The sequence below is a fragment of the Odocoileus virginianus genome, chromosome 17, assembly GCF_023699985.2.
Source record: "Odocoileus virginianus isolate 20LAN1187 ecotype Illinois chromosome 17, Ovbor_1.2, whole genome shotgun sequence".
In the NCBI taxonomy this organism is placed as follows: Eukaryota; Metazoa; Chordata; class Mammalia; order Artiodactyla; family Cervidae; genus Odocoileus; species Odocoileus virginianus.
The window spans coordinates 33267207-33292293 of NC_069690.1; the positions used below are offsets into that span (position 1 = coordinate 33267207).

Here is a 25087-nt window from a genome sequence, read left to right on the forward strand (position 1 = left end):
CTATGCAGGAGACCTAAGAAACGTGGGTTTGATACCTGGGTCAGGAAGATCCTCTGGAAGAGGGCATGGCTACCCACTCCAGTATTCTTGACTGGAGAATCCTATCGATAGAGGAGCCTGGCAGGCTACACAGCCCATGGAGTTAGAAAGAATCTGACACGCCTCACATAGCGGACCTACTCATTTTCTTAGGACTTTTCAAGTGTGTCTTTTCATGGCACTCCAATGTTAAGAAGTACTCTGAGTTAGTAACTAATGGCCCTCAGGGTTCAGTGCTTGAATAATGTGTGTTTCTATTTGTACTGGTGCCCAGTGAGGGCCCACTCCTCTGCACCACCACCCCCCAACACACACTTTGCCCAAGTGACAGTATTCAGCTTTTAGTCTAGACTTTCTTAGGTAGTTCTGCTTGGTCTGCAAGGCCTCCAGTTTGGGATATATCAGTATAAAGTGTTCTTTAAAGAAACTTCTAGTTGCATGTATTTTAAATGGCAGAAGGTGTTTTCTGAGCCAAAGAATGGGCAAGCAATAAAGTTACAGAATTTTTCTGCCCTAAATGGAAGTCACCTTCTTGACTGTTGAGTATATTGGAGTCCCAAACAAGGCTAAAAGCATGTTACTGTGAACTAGCCTTAGTAACAGGATAGTGCCTGTAGAATCTTAACCAGTTGATGCAGTGGTAAAGCTGTGATTTGATTATATTTTGCAAGACATGAAACATTCAAAAATTAAGCCAATGTTTTGAGTTAGGAAAGGTTTTTTTTTTTTTTTTTCCATTTAATGTATACTTTAAATAGACATTACTCACAGCATGTTCCTCAACCCACTGGAGCCCTGAGCTTTTGATAAAACAATTTTAGGAAAAAGGGCTGCTTAGACACACATTTTTGGTAAATAATGAGTTGGACAAAGTTTCTCAAATTTTTTTTAATCTCACATGTCCTGTGATATGCCAACATGAGCCACAAATACCTGAGAAGTTACTTCTAGATTAATTTGTTTAACTTGAGATATAATTCAATAGGCTCAGTGGTAAAGAATCTGCCTGATAAGCAGGAGACACAGAAGACCTGCCTGAAAAATTCCATGTACAGAGGAGCCTAGCGGGCTACAGTCCATGGGGTTGCAAAGAGTCAGACATGACAGCATGCACACATGCGATCTAACCAGGGACAAATGCTTTCACTTTTCCAGCATGTAATTTGGCATGCCTGTGTGCTCACTTGCTCAGTCATGTCCAACTCTTGCGACCCCATGGATTGTAGCCCGCCAGGCTCCTCTGCATGGAATTCTCCAGGCAAGAATATTGGAGTGGGTTGCCATTTCCTTCTCCAGGGGATCTTCCCAACCCAGGAATCCAACCCGTGTCTCCTGAGTCTCCTGCATTGGCAGGCAGATTGTTTACCACTGAACCACCTGGGAAGCCCCATGTAATTTGGTAGAGGGTCTCAAAAGCTGTCAGCTTTTTAAGTGTGGCGCTCATAGGTTCTCTATGCTTGATGACATTCCCTTTTCTGGTCAGCTTATATCTAGTTCTTTCCTATTACTTGCTTTTCAAAGATGCAGTTTTTGATTTGTAAATTCTAAGTTTCTGTGTTTCAATTTGAAACACTAGCCAATTTTTAGAAGAAAATTTGAAAGTGAAGAGTTAATTGCTCAGTGACATCTGACTCTTTGAGATCCCATGGACTGTAGCCCACCAGGCTTCTCTGTCCATGGGGTGTTCTAAGCAAGAATACTAGAGTGGGTACCCGTTCCCTTCTCCAGGGGATCTTCCCGACCCAGGGATCGAACAAGGGTCTCCTGCATTGCAGGCAGATTCTTTATGGTCTGAGCCACTTCAGTCTCAGTTCAGTTGCACAGTCGTGTCTGATTCTGTGACCTCATGGACTGCGGCACACCAGGCTTTCCTGTCCATCGCCAACTCTCGGAGCTTGCTCAAACTCATGTCCATCTAGTCAGTGATACCATCCAACCATCTCGTCCTCTGTTGTCCACTTCTGCCTTCTACCTTTCCCAGCATCAGGATCTTTTTCAATGAGTCAGCTTTTCGCATCAGGATCTTTTTCAATGAGTCAGCTTTTCGCATCAGGTGGCCAAAGTATTGGAGCTTCAGCTTCAGTGTCAGTCCTTCCAATGAATGTTCAGGACAGATTTCCTTTAGGATTGACTGGTTTGATCTCTGTGCAGTCCAAGTGACTCTCGAGTCTTCTCCAACGCCACAGTTCAAAAGCATGAATTCTTCAGTGCTCAGCTTTCCTTATGGTCAAACTCATACATCCATACATGGCTACTAGAAAAACCATAGCTTTGACTAGACAGACCTTTGTTGACAAGGTAATGTCTCTGCTTTTCAATATGCTGTCTAGGTTTGTCATAGCTTTTCTTTCAAGGAGCAAGCATCTTTTTTTTTCCCTCTTTTTTTTCTTAGTTTATCTTAATTGGAGGCTAATTACTTTACAATATTGTGGTGGTTTTTGCCATACAATCACATGAATCAGCCATGGGTATACATGTGTTCCCCATCCTGACCCTCCCTCCCGCCTCTCTGCCCATCCCATCCCTCAGGGTCATCCCAGTGCACCAGCCCTGAGCACCCTGCCTCATGCACCGAATCTGTACTGGCAGTCTATTTCACATATAATAATATACATGTTTCAGTGCTATTCTCTCAAATCCTCCCACCCTCGCCTTCTCCCACAGAGTCCAAAAGTCTGTTCTTTATATCTGTGTCTCTTTTGCTGTCTCGCATATAGGGTCATCATTACCATCTTTCTATATTCCATATATATGTATTAATATACTCTATTGGTGGTTTTCTTTCTGACTTACTTCGCTCTGTATAATAGGCTCCAGTTTCATCCATCTCATTAGAACTGATTCAAATGCATTCTTTTTAATAGCTGAGTAATATTCCATTGTGTATATGTACCACAGCTTTCTTGTCCATTCGTCTGCTGATGGACATCTAGGTTGCTTCCATGTCCTGGCTGTTGTAAACAGTGCTGCAGTGAACATTGGGGTACACGTCTGTTTCAGTTCTGGTTTCCTCAGTGTGTATGCCCAGCAGTGGGATCGCTGGGTCCTATGGCAGCTCTTAGAGAAAGAAATGGCAACCCACTCCAGTGTTCTTGCCTGGAGAATCCCAGGGATCCGGGAGCCTGGTGGGCTGCCGTCTATGGGGTCGCACAGAGTAGGACATGACTGAAACGACTTAGCAGCAGAAGCAGCATGGCAGTTGAATTTCCAATTTCTTAAGGAATCTCCACACTGTTCTCCATAGTGGCTGTACTAGTTTGCATTCCCACCAACATTGTAAGAGGGTTCCTTTTTCTCCACACCCCCTCCAGCATCTATTGTAGATTTTTTGATAGCAGCCATTCTCACTGGCAAGAGATGGTACCTCTTTGTGGTTTTGATTTGCATTTCTCTGATAATGAGTGATGTTGAGCATCTTTTCATGTGTTTGTTAGCCATCTCTATGTCTTCTCTGGAGAAATGTCTGTTTAGTTCTTTGGCCCATTTTTTGATTGTGTTGCTTATTTTTCTGGAATTGAGCTGCTGGTGTTGCTTGTATTTTTTTTGAGGTTAATTCTTTGTCAGTTGCTTCATTTGCTATTATTTTCTCCCATTCTGAAGGCTGTCTTTTCACCTTGCTTATAGTTTCCTTCGTTTTGCAAAAGCTGTTAAGTTTAATTAGGTCCCATTTGTTTAGTTTTGCTTTTATTTCTCTTACTCCGGGAGCTGAGTCATAGAGGATCCTGCTATGATTTACGTCAGAGAGTGTTTGGAGCAAGCATCTTTTAATTTCATGGCTGCAGCCACCATCCACAGTGATTTTGGAGCCCAAGAAAATAAAGCCTCTCACTGTTTCTATTGTTTCCACATTTATTTGCCATGAAGAGATGGGACTGGATGCCATGATCTTCGTTTTTTGAATGTTGAGTTTTAAACCAACTTTTTCACTCTCCTCTTTCACTTTCATCAAGAGGCTCTTAGTTCTTCACTTTCTGCCATAAGGGTGGTATCATCTGGGTATCTGAGGTTACTGATATTTCTCCTAGCAGTCTTCATAGAAGCTTGTGCTTCATCCAGCTCAGCATTTCACCATGATGTGTTCTGCATATGAGTTAAATAAGCAGGTTGACAATATACAGCCTTGACGTACTCCTTTCTCAATTTGGAACCATTCCATTGTTCAATGTCCGGTTCTAACTATTGCTTCTTGACCTGCATACAGATTTCTCAGGAGACAGGTAAGGTGGTCTGGCATTCCCATCTGTTTAAGAATTTTCCAGTTTGTTGTGATCCACACAGTCACATGCTTTGGCATAGTCAATAAAAGCAGAAGTAGATGTTTTTTGGAAACTCTCTTGCTTATTCCATGATCCAACAGATGTTGGCAATTTGATCTCTGGTTCCTCTGCCTTTTCTAAATCCAGCTTGAACATTTGGAAGTTCTCGGTTCACGTGTTGTTGAAACCTCGCTTGGAGAATTTTGAGCATTACTTTGTTAGCATGTGAGATGAGTGCGATTGTACAGTAGTTTGCACATTCTTTGGCATTGCCTTTCTTTGGGATTGGAATGAAAACTGACTTTTTCCAGTCCTATGGCCATTGCTGAGTTTTCAAAATTTGTTGGCATATTATGAAGCACTTTCACAGCATCATCTTTTAGGACTTGGAATGGCTCAGCTGTAATTCCATCACCTCCACTAGCTTTGTTCATAGTAATGCTTCCTAAGGCCCACTTGATTTTGGACTCCAGGATGTCTGGCTCAGGGTGAGTGATCACACCATTGTGGTTATCTGTGTCATTAAAATCTTTTTTGTATAGTTCTTCTATGTATTCTTGTCACCTTTTCTGAGACACTTAATTGCACATAAATCTGAGCAGTTGCCAAGAGTCCAGAGAAACTGAATGACTGGGTAAATCAGATACTTGTGAAAAGGGAAATATGATGACTTCTCTTCTTAGGCAGTTAAACAACTTGATGGTGGTGCACAAAGACAAAATTCCACCTTATCCTTCCCTAAAATCAAAAGCTGAAACCAGAGAACTTTTCCTAGTCAAAGGCATTTAATAAGCCTGGATCCATAATGGACTAACGAATTTATCATTAGACTAAAAAGTTCCGGGTTTACAAGCAACTAGTGTTAGATTAAAATATGAACGAGCTATCAATTGAATTCTAATTGGGGAGGAGAGTTAATAAGTTCCTTGAAAGTGATGTGATAAAAATGCAAAAATAAACACTAGGGGTTTTTTTTAGGAGATAATATTTGAGGACTAATAGTTTTCTTGCCTTGCAACTAACCAGACACCTTATATGCAGAGTTGATTGTCTAATAACCCCAAACCTCAATGTGATATACAGGCCGTGCTTGAATCCCCCTTCTGAAATATTACCCATCACTTGCTTTGCTGCCTCTCAGCGGCTGGTCAGACTCCCAAACTGTTACACATATATGAAAACCTTGATTTTACTGCAAGAAACGAAAGCTTGCACTATTAATTTTTATAACAAGGAAACTGTTATAGTATCCTTGAAATAATAATGTGATTAACCATGTTACATCCAGTTTGCTTACAAATGAAACATACCTCTTTTTTCTGAAACTGAAAACTAATTCAGGGAGGGACATGGTGGTTTTGACTCAAAGCCCAGCTGTATTCTATAGCTACACGAGAGCCTACGTTAGGGAGAGTGCACTCAGAAACATCAAAGGACATCTTCTCAGTGAGACTTTCACTTTTCTCTCTTGGCTCTGTGGTCTTGGCAGCTGGCATTGGTGAGACACCCCTCAGTCAGACGCTCAGCTGTCAGTACTTCCCAGAAAATCCTCATGATGATGAGTCGGAAGGCAGAGAAGCAGCAAGAAATCTTTAATTCTGATTAAGCCCATTTCAGTGGTGGAATAACATGTTCTGGATGGTGAATGCTGGGCAAGAGTACATCCAGTACTTTTGGTAACATTTCTTGAGACTCCTATGATGAAGCTCTGAGGTTTAGCATGGTATTTCATTTGGTTGAGCACAATTGGGCATTATTGCCAGTTATGCTTTCTGAACATTGCTGCTGGGTTTTGATTGCCTTTCCCACTGATAATATGGGTTACATTTTCTGACCTCTAAGATGTCTCTTTTGTTGAATGTCCATACAAGTTTATCCTCTTTGAGAGTCCAGTTTAATTAAACCTTGGTATAATTCACTAATTCAAGGAATTGACATGTAGTTAAATAGATTTATAGATTTGAGAAAGCACCTCCAAAAGCAGTGCTGGGAAAGATATTAATGGCATAAATGGAATCCATCTGTAGTTGAATGCACATTTTTATTGAAAATGACAGTGGTTGAATAAACCTTCCTTCACTTGGGACCTTTACTAGCCTATCACCATGGAAATAAGGATAACCTGAGGTGGTGTCCTCCACACAAAATGAGGAATTCCTGGAATTAGTTACAAGATGAGAAAGCAATTTTTTTTCCCTTGGTTTAAAACCTGACTGACCAATGTTAGTTTCAAGAACACCTACCAATAAGAGAAAATGGGGAAAAGGATTACTAAAAATTAAAAAAAAAATTTTTTTAAGATTTGCCTTCCTGATTAAAGCAACAGAATATGCAACTGGATTTAAAATTTTTATTTATTTATTTTTGGCTGTGCTGGGTCTTCATTGCTTTTCTCTAGTTGCAGCGAGTCAGAGCTACTCTCTAGTTGTGGTCCACGAGCTTCTCATTCTGGTGGCTTCTCTTGTTTTGGGGCACAGTCTCTAGGCATGCAGGCTTTAGTAGTTGTGGCTGGTGGGCTTTGGTTGCTCCGAGGCATGTGGGATCTTCCTGGATCAGGTGAATTCTTTACCACTGAGCCACCAGGGAAGCCTCATGGATTTTTTTTTAGTTATTAATCTCCCTGTTAAATAAAAACAGCCTTGGCAACAAAGCTTTAGAAAGTTTTGTTTTTTATTAGTGTGGAAGTCAGTTGATCAGATTTGTATTCAGAATTGCTGCTGTAGCTATTTTCAGGGTGAATCCTGTTCACCTTGACGGATGTTGGAAATGTTTTCTTTTAGAAACGGGAAAGGCACAGCTATACTTGGTTGATGTTCACTAGCTAAGTTGTGTCTGACTCTGTTTACCCTATAGACTGCAGCATGCCAAGCTCCCTTGTCCTCCACATCTCCTGATGTCTGCTCAAATTCATGTCCATTGAGTCTGTGATGCTATCTAAACTTATCTCATCCTCTGCCGCCCCCTTCTCCTTTTGCCTTCAGTCTCTCCCAGCATCAGGGTCTTTTCCAATAAGTTGGCTTTTTGCATCAGGTGGCCAAAGTATTGGAGCTTCAGCATCAATCCTTCCAATGAATACTCAAGGTTGATTTCCTTTATGATTGACTGCTTTGATCTCCTAGCTGTCCAAGGGACTCTCAGTAATCTTCAGCACAATTCAAAAGCATCAGTTCTTTGGCGCTCAGCCTTCTTTATGGTCCAACTCTCACATCCATATATGATTACTGGAAAAACTATAACTTGGACTAGATGGACCTTTGTTGGCAAAGTAATGTCTCTGCTTTTTAATACACGGTCTAGGTATGTCTTAGCTTTCTTTCCAAGGAGCAAGTGTCTTTTAATTTCATGACTGCAGTCACTGTCCACAGTGGAGCCCAAGAAAATCTGTCACTGTTTCCACTTTTCCCCCTTCTATTTGCCATGAAATAATGGGGCCAGATGCCATGATCTTAGTTTTTGAACTTCGAGTTTTAAGCCAGCATTTTCACCCTCCTCTTTTACCCTCATCAAGAGACTCTTTAGTTCCTCTTCACTTCCTGCCATAATGTGGTATCATCTGCTTATCTGAGGTTGTTGATATTTCTCCCAGCAATCATGATTCCAGCTTGTGATTCATCCAGCCTGGCATTTTGGCATGATGTACTTTGCATATAAGCTAAATAAGGAGGGTGACAATATACAGCCTTGTCACCCTTGGGAAATATACTCCTTTCCCAATTTTGAACCTATCTAATGTGGCTCAGAGGGTAAAAAATTCGCCTTCAATGCATGAGATCCGGGTTCGATCCCTGGGTCAGTAAGATGTCCTGGAGAAGGGTACGGCTACCCACTCCAGTATTCTTGCCTGGAGAACTCCATGGACAGGGGAGTCTGGAGGGCTACAGGCCATAGGGTGGCAAAGAGTCGGACACGACTGGGCGACTAACACTTTGACTTTCAGCAGTGCCAAGTCCAGTTCTAATTGTTGCTTCCTGACTTGCAAACAGGTTTCTCAGGAGACATGTAAGGTGGTCTGGTACTCCCATCTTACCGCAAGGTAAAAGGAGACAGAAAACAACGTCCCCGCTCCGGAGAAAAACCAGAGACACGTGGCCCACGAGTCAATCACAGGCCCTCGGCTCCTGGCCACTATGCACCCACTCACCTCAGCCAAACACATTATGAGCTGAAGGCTTTTAGACCGATCTGTTAAGTACACAGAAGATTGTTGATCAGTAGCTGTCATGCCTGAATCTTTCCGGCACATGGACTCTATCTAGCTCACTAGGCTCCTCTGTCCATCGGATTCTCCAGGTTAGAATACTGGCGTGGGTGGCCATTTCCTCCTCCAAGGGATGTTTCCGACCCAGGGATCGAACCCGCGTCTCATGGCACTGGCAGGCGAATCCTTTACCACTGAGCCACCAGGGATCATTACTCCATAGTTACATATATTTAAAACTTGACGTTTTACGACGGACGAGGGCAGGACGGTGAATCGCGCTTGCGCGCTCCCAGGCCCCGGCCCCCGCGTCGCGACGTTCTTAAGTCACCCGGTGGCGGCCTCCTGCCCCGCCCCCGGCCCGCGCGCTCCACCGAACACTGGTTCCATCGGAAATTTAATGAAAACGGTGAAACCAAAAGAAATTACAGCATCCTATATATTCGCGACGTCCTCTTTCTCTCTTCCTTCGGTATGTGCCGGGAGTCCTAGAATGGATCTACTTTTCCTCAATTCTCTTTAAAAAGTGCTCTTTAAATTATTGCATCCTCCCCTCTCCTGGAATGGCTTCCTCCACCTCCCCGCCCCCCCCCCCCCCCCGCGCGCGCGCGGGCGCGACCACTCCGGGCTTCTCGGTGGGGGCGCGGGCTGGGCAGTGGAGAGGGAGGGTCTGGCAACCGTTCCAGGGTCCCACCGGATTTCGGAGCTCCCGGACCCGTGCGGTCTTCCCAGGATGCGGGGCTGGCCGAGCTCCGCGCGCCTCGGGTACGGGCGCGTCGGCCTGCCGGCTCCCCCTCCGCGGCCCCGGGCGGTGGTACGGCCCGACTGAGTCACGCGCCCTGAGGCGGGCGCGGCCCCTTGTGAGGGGACCTGGTGGGGGCAGCCCGGGTGCGGGAGGGGCGGAGATCCCGAGAGGGGCGGCGCGGCGGAGGGCTCGAAGCAGGGGCGGCGCCGCAGCCTATCGGGTTAGTAGGGACGCTGATCCGGCCGAGGGGGTGATCCCGCTGGCGGGGAGGCCGGGCCGGGGGCGGGGTGTGGCGGCCTGGAGCTGAGGAGGCCCCCCAGCTTGGCGGGTGAGGTCGGGCGCGGTCTTGTCGCGGAAGGGGTGGGTCGCGGCTGTCGGCGGCACTGGGTCCCCAGCGCGGGGACCCTCGGGATGGACGTGCTTAGGCGCCAAGTCATTAGTGGTTCAGTGCTTTCGAGGGTCACAAGCCCGTCCCTGGTACCGGAGGCCAGGCCGCCGTCCGGATTGCAGAGGCGGGGGGACCCGGCCGGGGTGCCCCGCTGGAGGGGTGCTCACGTTCCTCTCGCGGTGGGAGAGGCGTGGACAGGACCCTTGCCTCGACGAGGTGTCGTGTTGAGGAGCGTCTCCGGCGGGGGAGGGTTTCTGCTTCTAATTGGCTTCTGGAAAGCTGGCTGGGGAGTAATGACTGGGGGCCATCCGGTAGAGACTGGAGTCGGAGACCCGACTTCACGCTGCCCGAGGTAGGGTGCCTGGGGCCGTGGTTCCCTCCCAGGCCAGTGGCGCTCAGCTTTAGGCTGGTGCTGAGAGAGGTATTTGGACCCATTGGACATCACCTGGTTACTCGGGGCTGGAGAGAGGTTTTCTTGAGACTGTGGGTGTGCGGCTGAAGAGCTAAGTTTTATCTCGGCTGTAATCCGAGAAGTCAGAAGTCCTGTCAGACAGGATTGAGTGTCACTCAGAAAAAGTCAGAGTAGCCTGACAGTTTGATCCTGGATGCTCAGAAGAAGCTTAGCAGCATCACCTCTGCCCACAGGCTGGGCTGTCGTCTGAAGGGTTAAATGGGCATGATGTGTAACCAAGAGTAGGAAGGATGACGATTTTATATACTTAAATATCTTTAACTTTACAAGGACATTTAAACATATACTTGTGTCACAAGGGATCAGACATTGCCGTGGTCTCTATTCGCATCATCAACATTCTGTGGGCCGCTGCTTACAAGGCGAGCTCCTGCTGAAGCACTGAGAACTGTGGGGTCCCCACGTCCTCTTTCATGTTCTCATTTGAGGTTGGCTGTCGCGCAGCTTAATTTTTTTTTTCCATGCCCACTGCTCTTAGAATTGGCTCTGATACTTTTCCTTGCCAGAAAACAGCAGGTCTTGAAGCTGAGGTATGACGGTGTTGCCCGGCCCAATTCATGTGCAAATGGCCCTGCTATCTGTCGACTAGGTGGGATGGTGGCCATGTAGTCCTGATAAGTATAGAGATTCATGTGGACACCTTCCACAGGTGTTTCACTTTCTGTGGCAACAACTGTCCTCTCTCCAGGCAACTCCTAAATTCACTTATTTATTTAACATGTGTTAACTTGGTGCCCGCTGTGTGCAAGGAACTGCTGAAGATGAGACACAGTGTATGATCCAGTAAAATAAAGCGGGGAGAGAGTGATGGGTAGGTGTGAGCACTTAGGAGGGGCAGTGAGCCAGTGGACCAGGTCTTGGGGCGAGGGGTGTTCTGGACACTTCTCCCCAGCCCTGTCTCTCCGTCCTGCTCTCCAGAATCTCCATGGAACTCAAGGTCTTCCAGCTAAGTGTCCTCTTATCTTAAACTATCCTCTCTCCCACTGCCCACCTTCCTCTAGGATGCACCCACCCCCATACTCTGACTTGCTGTGCCTTCCAGCCACCCCTCCTCCTGTCTGGTCCTCAGGTGTCTCTTTTAGGTTGGCTCTGCTGCTTCTGCTGTGACCCCCATGCTACAGTGCAGTGGCAGCTGGAGTGGTTGACAACACTTTACTGATGTGGTAAACACAGACTGTTTCCATTTTAGCCTGCCTCCCAGACCCTGCTGTGTGACACGTGTCAGGTCTGCTGGGCGGTTACCATCTCACCTCTGTGCCTCCAGTACTGTTGCAGCCTAGTGGATACCACCCCCACCCCCACCTTTATGGTTTTCCCAAGCAGAGGACACTTGTGTCTGCACCCCCACCTGCCATTTCCACCTTCTTGGTGCCCAAACCACCCTGCCCCCCGGCCCTTCCAGGACTCTGCTTCCCTCATGACTTGGATTTTGCTCTGTGATCCCTGGAGTGACCATGCACTTTGCCTCGCTGCCTACATTCTCTGTCACCTTGACCAGCTCTTCCTCCCTCCCACATCTAAGCTCTAGAGGCCCAGGGCCCCTCAGCCCTGACTGCCCCACTCAGCGCCACCACCCCCCTACGGCCAGCCTGTCGTCATCTCCACTGGGGGCTCCCCTCAGCACTGCTCTCTGCTCCCAGCCCCCACATCCCTGCTTCCTTCCTTGTGCTCCACAACCCACCCATGAGCAGTGTCTGCTTTTCTCCTTGGGGTACAGTCACGCTTGGACTGTCCTCACCACCTTCCCCTGCCCAGCCTGGCCCAGGCCAGCTGCCTTCCCTGTGTCTACCTGGAATAGCAGCCAAAATGATCTTTTAAAGTAACATTCAAATTTATTTTATTTCTCATCAGAATTCCCACAGGTTCTCTAATCTCTGAAAGATAGTTCAGGGTCTTATCATGGCCCTAAAACCCACCCCCCGCTTGACTTCTGCCCTCACCCCCAGCTCTGCGAACATTCACACTCCTTCACGCCCCCTCCTCAGGCCTTGTGGTGCCCTGTGCTCCTCAGCTCTCAGTCAGGAGCCCTTTTGTCTGAAATCACATCCCGCCTTCTCCAGGGCTTCTCTGCCCTTGACTCCTGTCCTTGTCTCCCTGACTCTGTCATCACATGAGAGGAAGCAGTAGCCCTACTTCCCCTCCCCTCCTGGGAGGTGAGCCCCATGAGGCAGCATCATGGCACCTGCAACGCTGCCTGTCACTGGAGCTGCCCCACGGCTGTTCATGGAACAGATGCCCCAGGGCACTGTCACTCCTTGTCCCCATGAGCCCTGCCATCGCAGTCCTGACTGAAGGGTTTCTGTGTGATCCCAAGTTCTGTGTGTCTTGTTTGTCCTCACTCCACGTGGCAGGGACGGTGTCTGTTTTGCATCTCTGCATGCGATGCCATGCTGGTCCAGAATGAGACCTTAGCAGTGCCGCCCGGCTCATGACCTGACTGGGCAGGGACAGCCCTCCAGTCTCCGGGCCCTGGAGTGGGTGGGTTTCTGGGGCTATCTAAGGCATTTCTCTCCTCTCCCCACAGCCCAGCACCATCTCTGGGGCACCATGAACGCCATCGTTGCGCTCTGTCACTTCTGCGAGCTGCACGGTCCCCGCACGCTCTTCTGCACAGAGGTCCTGCACGCCCCGCTGCCACAGGGGGCTGGTAGTGGGGATGGCACTGGCCGGGGTGAGCCTGCGGACGAGGAGGAGGGCGGCATCCAGATGAGCAGTCGCATCCGTGCGCACAGCCCAGCAGAAGGTGCCAGTGCGGAGTCCAGCAGCCCGGGGCCCAAGAAGTCGGACATGTGTGAGGCCAGTGTCTCTTGGGGCCCTGGGGGCGGGGTCGAGCGGTGTTTCTTCTCTGCAGGGGCTTGGGCTTGACCTCCTGGTCATGGAAGTGACCTCACAGCTCTGGGCCCTTGGGATGTGCTTGCTGCCTCTCTTCCCTCTGGTTCTTTCCTCTCATGCCAGCTCTTGCTCTTTCCAGTCCCTCTGGGCCAGCAGGCGCTTGCCACCATCACAGAGTCTCCCTTTCCAGCCTCCCCTCTGCACAGTGCTCACGCGCTGCCGACCTCCTCTCCTGTCCCCTCAGCTGGGTATCCTCCTCTCAAGCACCCTGCCTGCTTCCTGAGCCCTGGGTGATGGGGATCAGGTCCCTGAACCAGGCTGATTCTTCACATGCAGGCCCTGGGTTTGGACTGGAAATTGGGTGGCGTTGGACCTGCCATGCAGGATGGACAGAAATCCAGCCATGTTAGTTTGGGTTTGCTGAAAATCAGTTAGCGAGCTTGAGGTTGATTGATTGTGAGGGGTCGAGAGGGAGGGAGCAAAGGTGGGGAGGGGCCTCTGCTGTAAGCAGGTGACACCTGTGACAGGGAGGCAGGCAGGAGGGGGACCTGGGCAGTGGGATCATGGGGGAGGGTTCTTGAGCTAGAATGGCTTGGGAGGGTCCTGCATCACACGGGGAGGGCTTGCCTTGGGGACACACAGCCTCGGCACCAACATGGCTGTGGCTTCAGAGGGGCAGCAGCCCGGGTCACTGGTCCAGCCCACTTCCATGGCAGAGGGTCTGAGCGTCAGAATGTGGCTACCTCCTGAGGCCCTGCCCAGTGTTGTGCCCAGATCAGAGTGGAGGCCAGCACAGGCTGTGTGAGCCGCTGCTCGGCTCCGAGCCTGTTTTGCTGTCTCAAAGGTGGGGGTGCTTGTGGTGACTGTCTTGGGTTCACGCCTTGAGTTAGATGAGTGGTGGGTACTGAGCTCCCCAGGATTCCTCCTGCTGTGGGCATGTGGTAGACTAGACCCAGTGACCTCTGTGAGGCCCCCATCCGGGTTTCCCTGTTCAGGAAACTGAGTTCCTCAGCCAGGTGTAACTCTAGGAGCCAGTTGTTTTTTACAACAGTCGATTCTTTTGCTTGAGATTCGCACAAGGGGAAGAATGTGTGTTGCTTGCTTCCTGGCTAACTGGTTTTCTTTTGTTTCTCGTGAGCAGGGCTGCCGGTCACTTGCTGCGGGGCACCCCGGCTACATCAGCCATGACAAGGAGACCTCGATCAAGTATGTCAGTCATCAGCACCCCAACCACCCCCAGCTCTTCAGCATCGTCCGCCAGGCCTGTGTGCGGAGCCTGAGCTGTGAGGTGAGCGCCCATGACCTAAGCCCTCTGAGGAGTCGTTCCCACACACTCCAGCCTGGGCAGCATCAGTGTTGGTCATGAGCAGGCAGGCAGCCAGCAGTCCTGTCATGAAGAGCGCAGGCAGGCAGGCCTCCAGAGTAAGCTGCAGGGCACCCTGGCTGGTTGCTAGCTCACCCTTGTAAGCACTGGACCTGCATTCTTTGTTCTTCCTGGATGTACTGCTCATGTGTAGAGTGTGTATAGGCCGTGTTGCTCCCATTGGATGTCACCGCCATGTCATAGCCTCAGTGCCCATCACGTGCTCTCTGAGTTGACCAGGGAGTGCGTCAAGGTGTTTCTAAGACATGTGACTGCTGCTGTTGCATTCAGTCTTAGCTTGTATGTCTCTGTCACAGAGAATTTGTAGTTTATTCACTCATGCTTCCTGTTACTGTACCCACTTTCAGACCCTTGAGGCTTGTCCTCCCTCCAGTATGTTCCAGATGAGTGATGTTGGCAAATTTGAGCCTGGGGTATATCATATATTTGTACAGGAGTTATATATGACTCAAGGTAGAAAGAAATTAAGGAATCCACTGGCCCTTGCGTTCCACAGTAATGAATGTTCTCTTTGGGGAGTTTGATCACAGGAGAGAGAGAAGCAGACGCTTCCTCTCTCATCCTCCTTTCCCACTCTTCTTGTAATCAGTGTTGGTTCGTTAGTGCAGGAAGAACTGTCTGAGCAGGAGTCACCTGTGTATAGAGGGTGGTGTCCTGGAGCACTGTCCTTCTGTTCCAGGTCTGCCCTGGCCGCGAGGGCCCCATCTTCTTTGGGGACGAGCAGCATGGCTTTGTGTTCAGTCACACGTTCTTCATCAAGGACAGCCTGGCCCGGGGCTTCCAGCGCTGGTACAGCATCATTGCCATCATGATGGACCGCATCTACCTCATCAACTCCTGGCCCTTCCTGCTGGGCAAGATCCGTGGGATCATCGACGAGCTCCAGGGCAAGGCACTCAAGGTGGCCAGGAGGCTGGGTGGTAGGGGCGGGGTGGGAGGGCTCCACGCGGAGGGAACAGGAGTGGGGTGGTGTGCCTGCCTCGGGGTCCTGACCACTTCATGGTTGGAGTTGTGGCCACAAGCTGGAGGCCAGCCTGTCTCTCTTGAGTCCTGCTGCCCTGGTTCTTGTTCAGCTCTGTCATAACTGCAGTTAGCCACTCTGGCGTGATCCCTGCTAATCTTTGCTTCCTCTCACCAGCATTTCAGAAGCCTGTCCACTGATAGTGTGGCAGACCCACATTCTACCTGGATGTCAAGGGTCACCTGGGAGGACAGGCTGGTGGTGCTTTGGTAGCAGACAGTCCCTAAACCCCAGCGGCTTGTTGACGATCTGTGTTCAGTTCAGGCGAGAGGGGTCTGCTCACTGTGTCAGCCTGGTGTGAGGGGTGGCAGCCGTGGTGGCCTGCTGCTCATAGGTGCCTGCTCAGGGGGCACTTGGGCCTGGAGGCTTGGCTCCTCTCCTTGTGGGGGGTGGTTGCGTGTCCCCCACTGGACAGGGTCTGAGCAGTGGAAGCCCCTGTGCCTGGAGGGGGAGCCAAGAGCACTGGGAGAGCAACCTCATGGCCACCTTGAGCGGGGAGGCTGCGGGAGAAATTCTTAACTGACGCTTTCCTCAGGTAGCTTCTGACCGCATGAGAACAGAGTACCGTGCTGGGTGGGAATGGCAGCCCTATCTTTCCTCTGGGTCCAGAGAGCAGAGGGGCCTGGGCTGCCAGCTGGGATTGTCCTGAAGGGCCATCCCCTCCCTCCATGGCTCAGGTGTTTGAAGCAGAGCAGTTCGGGTGCCCGCAGCGTGCCCAGAGGATGAACACAGCGTTCACCCCGTTCCTGCACCAGAGGAATGGCAATGCCGCCCGCTCGCTGACGTCCTTGACCAACGATGATAGCCTGTGGGCCTGCCTGCACACCTCCTTTGCTTGGTAACCAGACTCGGTCTTCTCGCGACCTCTAGGGTGTTGGCCGGACTGTGCCTAGGTTAGGGGGACCGTCACTGGGCGCATCTGTGTGTGGCTTGTGAGCCTGAGCTTGGCCCAGTTGTCCTTGGCCCTAAACATGCAGAGGTCTCTGAGAAGGTGCTACTTTTCGGGTGCTGACTCCAGGCCAAGGCCAGTGGTCTCTCCTCTCCTGGAACAGCAGTGAATGCTTAAACTGCTAGGCTGTTGCGGGTCAGGATTTGGAGGGGACTGACCTGGGCTGTTTTGGTCTCAGGAGGAGCTTCTGTTCTCTGAAGCTGGCTCCCTCTCGGGGCTAGCAGGTTGGTCCAGCCGTGGGCGGGCAGCCTCAGCCCTTCACCATGGTTGTGCCAGTGACCTGGGGGAGTGAGAAGGGCTCGGCGGCTCTTATGCCCAGGCCTCAGTGGCCTCAGACCTGCCTTCACCTGCTGTCATTAGAGGGGCCCACCTTAGGTAGGTGGGAGGCTCAGTCTCCACCATGTGGAGGGAAGAGTAGGGACAGACTTGTGGACAACCTGGAAACTGCTGCAGTCTGTCCCCCCACCACAGACTGTTTCTGTTCCTCCCCTGCAGGGTATGTTCCTTCCAAACACCCCAGGTTCTCATTCCTGTGCAGCGTCACCTAAGCCGTGTCCTCACATGGAAATCTTTGAGTGCAGCTCCTGAGAACCTGCAAACTAAGGCAGAAATATGTCTCCCCAGCCAAGTGTTCTGTCTTTTAAAAATCAATTACGGAAATTTTCAGACCGACCCAACGTGTAATAAGCACTACATACCCTTGCCGTCTTGCTTTAGCAGTTATCAGTGTCTTATGCATTTTCATCTGTTCCCTCACTTTTTTTATTCTAGAATGTTTTTTAAGGCAAATCTTAGTTATATGCCTCAGCCATTAAATTATCACATCCCACAAAGCAGACTCCTTCTGTAGCTTCCTCCAGCCCCATCCACGCTTGCTGTCCTGTGCTGTCTCAGGCTTGACCTGGTGTGGGGGCCGTACCACCACGGGCGCTGGTGCTGCTGGGTCTCTGTCAGGGGACCCCTGGACGCCTGGCTGATCACAGCCACTGGGCAGTGCTCAGCTGCGTCCTTATGCCCGAGTGTTCTGTTACCTGGTAGTCAGATCAGCAGGGTCTTTCAGTTTCGAGTCCTGTTTTTCTTTTGGCAAGAACACTTCATAGTTGGTGCTCTGATCTCAGGCTCCTGAAAGCATGCGGCAGCCGGCTGACTGAGAAGCTCCTGGAAGGCGCACCCACCGAGGACACCTTGGTCCAGATGGAGCAGCTTGCGGGTGAGCAGGGAGGTGCTCATGCTGGGAGCCTGTGGGGTGGCTGTGGAGTTGCCCTGTGCTCAGTCCATCCTTCCTTCCTGGCAGAGAGCTGATGGAGGGCACCCTGGGAGCAGAAACTGGCCCTTTTCTCTTTATGGTTTTGTTGGGGTTTCCTGTCTCATCTTCCTTTATGGTCCCATGAGAGTCTGTCCAGGAAGGTTAGAGAGGCCTGCCTTGACCCCCAGGGCTGTTGCTCTGGTGGGGAGGGTCGGGGGCGGGGGGGCAGGTGAGTGAGGCTCTCAACCTGCTCGCCTTTCTGGACGGGGGCCCACTCCCTGCTCTGCTCTGTAACAGTAGAATGCTGTGCTTCACAGGACCCGAGGGTTTCACCAGAGCAGTGGCTCCCCAGCCTGGTGTCTGGGCCACCTTCCTCAGGTCTGTGGTCAGCTCTCCACATCTGGGTAACCACCCGGGGGTCTGAGAGTCCACGTTTCTTTTGGAGATGATTGGATTATCAGTAACGTAGCAATGTGGGGTGAACAAGACTCGTGATGTGCTTGATGAGCTGCTGCTTGCAAATGTGTGACCTTAACAGGCTGGAGCTGTTTCAAGGTTGTTCCTGTCATCAGGTGACTTGCATCTGAACAGGCTTCCCTGTAAGGGTAAGGCGCTGGATTGCAGTCCACCATGGTACTCTCACGATGCAGTCAACCGTGGACCACTGATCGCAGTGATTATGCATTTCTTGGCTGGTGAAGAGGGCAAGGGCAGTCTGTTGGTGAGGTCTCTTTACTTAGAGAGCCAAGAGTGTTGAGAGAGGTGCAGGTGTGCAGGGTTCACTGTCACGTCTTGGGTTGTATTTTTGTCAAAAAGGTGAATGTAGGGATTCAGAGCACAGGCTGGAGTCAGACAGATGTGCCTTTAGGTCTGGCTCTGGGACGCATGTATGTTATGTGTTGCCCAGGCACTGCCCCTCATGCGTGACAGAGAGGGTACTGCATTCGTGGGGCTGATGTGAGGTGAGCTGAGATGACAAGCGCTTCCTTTCTGTAAGGTGAGGAGAACGGTGCTGACTTCAGGGCAGGATGTGTGGAGCCCTCAGGGTAGCGCCTGCGTGCTTTGCTCAGCCTTGGCTCGACTTCTTCCACCAGCCGTGGATAGAACACAGACTGACCGCTCCCAGCCCCCCAGGGCTCCAGAGGCAGCACGTAGTGTAGCCAGCTGGCCTGAATACGAAGTCAGTAGCCTTCTGGTTGGTTTAACCACAAGGTGCCTTGGGCTGAAGTGGTCATGTGACATCCAGGGAGTAAAGGAACCCAGAGCTGCGCGCTGTGAAACTTGAGTTGTCGTCCGTTTTGCAGAGTTGGAAGAGGAATCAGAAAGCTGGGACAACTCTGAGGCTGAAGAGGAGGAGAAAGGCCCTGCCCTGCCAGAGGGGGCAGAGGGGCGGGAACTGACCAAGTGCCCAGCGGAGTCTTCCTTGCTCTCAGACTGTGGAGCTTGGCAGCCACGGAAGCTCTCCGTGTTCAAATCTCTTCGGCACATGAGGCAGGTAGGTGGTGGCGGGGGGGCGGGGAGGGGATAGAGGGGTTAGACACTGGGACCGGAGTCCCTGCCTCTGCTTCTGGCTCATCTCCACCCGGCAAACCTTGTCCTTCAGGCTGCCGTACTCAGGAGTGACCAGGAACCTTCTCAGTGGGTGACTGTAGATGACAGTCTGAGCCCTAGGCTCAGTGAGGATGGAGGGGGTGTCCTTAAAGTCCCAGCAGTCAGCTTTTCATGAGTCTTGAATCTTGTGGTTCTGGAACCTTCTAAAGGAGTTGAACAACATTGTTGATTTGCATGCAGCACAGATGCTTTGTAGATTGAAAACAGTGGGCAGTCTTAGAATCAAAAGATCTGTGTCTGACTCAAGTAATTGCATTCAAACAAGGGTTTGTCATTCAGTATAAGAGGGAGCCTGCGCGGCACTGGGGATAGGGGTGGGGCATGACCACTGGGGGTATTGGGGGAGGGACTACTGGGTCACAGAGGCCAACAGTTCCATCTTAGACTTTCTCTTTTATGTTGAGCATGAATTCTGTCAGAAGACAGTGATTTGTTTTTTGGAAAATTAAGTAAAGCCTGATTAACAACAGGTTCTCTGTGGGACTTAAGGGTAAAAACCGTTCACTCAGCTCCTCCTTGACTAGGCTGCAGGCCATGCTGATTGTTTCTGTGGGTGACAGTTGGGAGGGGTCTGGGGTTCTGCCAGGGGTGGGTCCTGGAGGCAGGTCCTCAGGGGCGGGTGGTATGGGTAACAGGATGAGCTCTTCGAAACTGTGAGTTGTTCAGTCACTCTGTCGTGTCCAGCTCTTTGCAACCCATGGACTTCAGCACGCCAGGCTTCCCTTTCCTTCACCATCTCCTGGAGTTTGCTCAAACTCATGTCCATTGAGTTGGTGATGCCATCCAACCATTTTGTCCTCTTTTGTCCCCTTCTCCTCCTGCGTTCAATCTTTTCCAACATCAGTCCTTCCAATGAATATTCAGGGTTGATTTCCTTTAGGATTGACTGGTTTGTTCTCCTTGCTGTCCAAGGGACTCTCAAGGGTCTTCTCCAGCACCATAATTCAAAAGCATCAATTCTTTGGCAGCCTTTTGTCAGCAAAACGTCAGTGCCACAGGGTTAATCAGTTGATTAAAGCAGGAAAAAGATAAGATGGGCTTCTCATGTGGCTCAGCAGCAGGAGATGCAGTAGATGCGGGTTCAATCCCTGGGTCGGGAAGATCCCTGGAGAAGAAAATTGCAACCCACTCCAGTATTCTTGCCTGGAGAACCCCATGGACAGAGGGGCCTGGCGGGCTATGGTCCATGGAGTCGCAAAGAGTTAGACACAACTGAGCAACTGAATGACAACAGAGACAGGATAGATCAGGGAGTCTCACTCCCAGGAGGAGGGGTGGAGGTGTGCTCTGGACGTGGATCCACACTGAACAGGGCAGCCCTGGGTGAGCCGGTGTGGAGACCCCGCGCTTCCTTGGTGCTGAAGAGTCACAACCTTGGTTCGCTTTTGAGTGGTTGAGCCATAGTTAAGTGTGTAGAGAGAGAAGGCGTGTTGCAGAAAGCTTAGAATGAACAGCTTTAAGTTTTTAAGAGTAAAATTGGGGGAAAGATGTTGAAGTTTGCAAGAGCTTTGGGATCAGGCTTTCAGGTGTGAATGTAGAGAGGTCCCCCTGCCCCTTCCTGTCCTTGGGCACATTATCCAACTCCCCCTCCCCCCTCTGGAGGTAGATGACTTCCTCTCTCCTGGCCCGCCTCCTTTGCTCCACAGGCAAAGTTTCTGGATGGAAAGCTGTACGCTATGTTTTTCAGGTCCTGGGTGCCCCGTCTTTCCGCACACTGGCCTGGCACGTCCTCATGGGGAACCAGGTGATCTGGAAGAGCAGAGATTCAGACCTCGTCCATTCAGCCTTCGAAGTCCTTCGGGTGAGAGGGTGTTTTTTCTCTTGTGGTGGTGGGGAGACAGTACTGGCCTGGTGGGTTTTATGAACTGGACTTCAGGTGTGGGTGTTAGGACATATCAGAGACTCGTTGCCTGAATCTAAGATCTGTGTTTTTCTCCACTATTAATATGGGGGTTGTCTGCCCTTTCACTGCCGAGGGCCTGGGTCCCATCCCTGGTTGGAACTGATTCCATAAGACACACACAGCTCGGCCCCAAAGTATTTAGAAAAACAAAAGGTAGTGATTTGTGGCTTTGTTTCCCATGAGGAATCTGCTGTCTTCATAGACTGATCACGTCTCATCTGCTTCCCCATCCCTACCTCTCTGAGAAGCCACCTTCACCAGGGTGGCCTCAGCCCCCAGATCCTCTGCACAGCGCGTTCTTGATGGGCCCGCCGTGTTGCACCCCACAGGTGTAGTGGTGCCACGGCCTGGGTCTGGCTCTGAGGGTACGTGCTCACCTCCCTCTGTCTAGGCCCTGAGGGCACGAGATCAGTCTCAAAAAGCTTTGGGGATGAGGGAAAAGACACAGCTAAGCAGCTGGAGAATGAAGGAGGAGCTAACCCTGCTGAGCAGGCCAGGGTGGGGCTGTGTGGGAGACAGCCTGGGGCCAGGACACCAGGGACACCTTGGGAGGAAGGGGCTCTGCACGAGTGCTGAGTGCACTGGGGTGTGGGGATGGACACAGCTGGGGTGGCGCTTCTCAACCCTGGGTCGTTGTGTCCCTGCAGACCATGCTGCCCGTGGGCTGTGTCCGTGTCGTCCCCTACAGCAGCCAGTACGAGGAGGCCTACCGCTGCAACTTCCTGGGCCTCAGCCCCCACGTGCAGATCCCTCCCCATGTGCTGGCCTCAGGTACAAGCCTCGTTGGTCCTCGGGACTCAGAGCGAGACCACGTGGCTGGGTGTCAGCTGTGTGTGAGGACCACACCTGCTGGCCTCAGAGGCAGGAGGGCCCACGTTGCAGGACCTGCTTTGCCAATGGCATTGGCCTCTGTTTCCTGTCTTCAAGGCGGGTGTGGGTTGGGCTGGACAAGCTCATGGTTGCGGTAGCTTGCTGGGATGTGGCTCTCAGTGGGGGCATGTCCCATCCTGGGGATGGTTCAGGAGTCCCGCTGGACTGACCCCTCTGCCCTATGGTCTTCCTTCCTCTTTCTGGTCTCCTGTTTTATCTGCCGTAAATCCGTCCCTGCTGCCCATCAGCTCAGTGGCTTTTGCTCTGCTCACCTCCATCCTTGGGATGGACAAGCTTATTGCACTAGAAAAACAGCCAGGAAGCTCGTTTTCATCCCTTTTCAGTTGGGGGCATTTGGGAATCAGCCTAGGCACCCATCCCCACCTCCTGGCATGTCCAGGCTCCTCCAATGATTCTGTGAGTTCGACAGACGGTTGGTCACAGAGCTGCCGTCCTTCAGCACTCAGGCTGGGCTGTGAGTCCAGGAGTCAGTATGCAGAGCACAGGCTCTAGTCTCAGAGACTGGCTTGATGTTAATTACCACCATAGCCATGTGACCTCGTACAAGTCACTTAGATTCTCTGTTTCCCTGCCTATGAAGTAGGGGTTATAGCAGGACCCCCTCACAGAGCAGTTTAGTATTAAGCCAACTGAGGTATATGACATAATCAGTAGTTATTATCACATGATGCATTGTTAGTTTGAGTCAAAAGTGAACTCTTAACTGTGTTCACAAATGACAGAAGATTTTAAAGGCCCAAGTATTAACCTCGGGTGGCTGGAGTGTTTCCCGAGATGGTTTGAGATGATTGGGAGCCGCAGAGTAGAGTGTGCTTGTCATGGGGTGAAGGGGCACACTTGACAGAGCAGTGTGTCTGTGTTGCCCCAGAGTTTGCTGTGGTCGTGGAGGTCCACACGGCCACTCGCTCCAGCCTCCATGCAGTCGGGTGTGAGGGTGAGCAGCCTCTCAGCAAGTACGAGTTTGTGGTGACCAGTGGGAGTCCTGTAGCCGCAGACCGAGGTGAGTCCCGCTGAGCGGGCTGCCTCATCCCAGAATGAGCTGGGGAGGGTTGGGGGGCAGCACTCAGGCTCTCTTGGTGCTGACCCCCTCTGCCCCACTTCCAGTCGGCCCCACCATCCTGAATAAGATGGAGGCTGCTCTCACCAACCAGAACCTGTCCGTGGACGTGGTGGACCAGTGCCTCGTGTGCCTCAAGGAAGAGTGGATGAAGTAAGCAGGCGCTGTCGCGGCTCCTGGAGTCTTGCTTTCCGGGGAGGGCTGGGGTGCCAACACCACGGCATTCTGCCAAGGAAAACCAGAAAAGAGCTGAGGCCGTGGCACTGGGGTGGTGCAGTAGGGGAGAGGTTACAAGTCCACCGCCTGTGCGGCCATCTGGGTGACCTTGAGCAGGTGACTCGGCACCTGGGCCTCAAGCTGCTCTGTGCTCTCCAAGGAAGCAGTTGTTTTTGATAGTTAATTAACTTAAAAAGTTGAAAGATCAGATAGTTCCCATTCTGTGACAGCAGATAACTATATTCCCTCCTGCCTTCTTAGTAATTTTTTGTCAATTAATTAGCCAAACATCGTTCTGACTTTAAATAGTGCAGTGAAGCTTCAGAGCAGGCAGTTCCTTTCATGACAGGAAAGAATGTTTGTTTTTTTGACCTCCCTGTCTGGATGCAGCAGCATTGGAACTGGGCAAGTGGGAAATGCTGGGGCAGGCCTGAGCTGCTGCTGTGCCGTGCTGACTCCCCTGTTTCTGTTCTGCTCTGTTGCTGGTCTTGAAGCCTCTTAGGCCCCAGGACCAGAACTCTGCTGATGGCGCTATTTTAGCTGAGTGTTTGGTTTTGATTTCCTACAGCAAAGTGAAGGTCCTTTTTAAATTCACCAAGGTGGATAGTCGGCCCAAAGAGGACACGCAGAAGCTCCTGAGTATCCTTGGAGCGTCTGAGGAGGACAACGTTAAGCTGCTCAAGTTCTGGATGACAGGCCTGAGCAAAACCTACAAGTCACACCTCATGTCCACGGTCCGCAGCCCCACGGCCTTGGAGCCTCGCAACTGACCCCACCGTGGGAACGAGCATCCACGTGGCCTGCTGGGAAGTGGCAATGGCCAACTTGTCGTGATGCTCAGACACAGGTCTCTGATAGTGGTCACAGGTGGTCCTCCTGTATCCGAATGCCGACCTGACCCTGTTTGCTCAGAAGGAGTGGAAGCTGTTGGAGCTGAACTCTGTTCTCTGTGTGGGGTTTGCATGGCACCATCCCACAGACTTTAAGCTGCTCCAGCCCTAGAGAGGGCAGTTGGAGACTTGTGACAGTTTGTCCCCTGCATTCGCACCCCCTAGGAGAGAAGAATGGACGGAAAGTATGTATCTCCTGTCTGGTCAGCCTCGCCTGAGGTACCTCAGCCTCACTGTCAGATCCTGTCAAGGTTAGCGGTTGAACCTTTCTATTCTGAAATTCGGCAAGGGTTTTCCAGGTTTTGTATGTGTCGTGAGTTTCCCTGTAGTTACAGGTTTTCAGAGTATGTGCTAATCTGGAGTCACTGCTAATAACCTGGCTTCAAGTCAGGGCTCTGGGAATGGCTCTGGGTGGAGTGGATGTTCCACACTCATTGTTGGAGCATCTGGAATTTGTGTTTTTAAGTTATCTGACCACCACTCTTCTGGCCATTCTCTGCTGTGGTTGCTTTGAGAGTACCCTGAGCTTGAGGACAAGCCCTAATCTCTTTGCACAGAGATGACACTCTGCTGAAATGCCAACTGGAGTCCTTTGACTGACCTGGCTTACTATGTATGTAGCTGAGACACCCATCGTAGTTTTATTCCATATCACTCTGCCCTTGATTGCTTCTTTAAATGTCTACATTTGGCTGCAGTTAATTTTGGTGTCTAAAGACAGGTTCATCATCCCTGTGTACATTTTTAATAAGGATTTGTGGTTTGGAAGGATTTTCCAGTAATTTTGCTGATTTGTTTATAGTTTTTTTGTGTTTAATTTATATTTAACAGGAAGACCATGTTTATATGACTAGGTATATGTATTGTGCAAGAACATCGAAATAATAAAGATATATTTTTATAAACTGTTGACTAAATGGTTTTATTGGTTTGCTGCCTCAGATTTTCTTGGGATCAGTCACAGAAAATAATATGGTTAGAGTAAGAAT

General features: G+C 50.7%; 1 protein-coding gene across 6 annotated transcripts; it reads left to right on the forward strand.

Annotated features, from left to right (window-relative positions):
• The first annotated feature begins 8864 nt into the window (after nt 1-8864).
• FLCN (folliculin) lies at nt 8865-25003 on the forward strand. Of its 6 annotated transcripts, none has more exons than XM_020914150.2 (12): nt 8865-8965; nt 12623-12894; nt 14072-14218; nt 14994-15215; nt 16013-16173; nt 17403-17494; nt 18835-19025; nt 20829-20942; nt 21692-21815; nt 22804-22935; nt 23040-23145; nt 23777-25003. In XM_020914150.2, the coding sequence occupies exons 2-12, from the start codon at nt 12646-12648 to the stop codon at nt 23976-23978; spliced, it is 1740 nt and encodes a 579-aa protein (XP_020769809.1). In that variant the 5' UTR covers nt 8865-8965; nt 12623-12645; the 3' UTR covers nt 23979-25003. The 6 variants fall into 6 exon arrangements, with proteins under 6 accessions (XP_020769809.1, XP_070335344.1, XP_020769808.1 ...); XM_070479243.1 differs by lacking the exon at nt 8865-8965 and adding an exon at nt 9163-9258; XM_020914149.2 differs by lacking the exon at nt 8865-8965 and adding an exon at nt 9351-9458.
• The last annotated feature ends 84 nt before the right edge of the window (nt 25004-25087 follow it).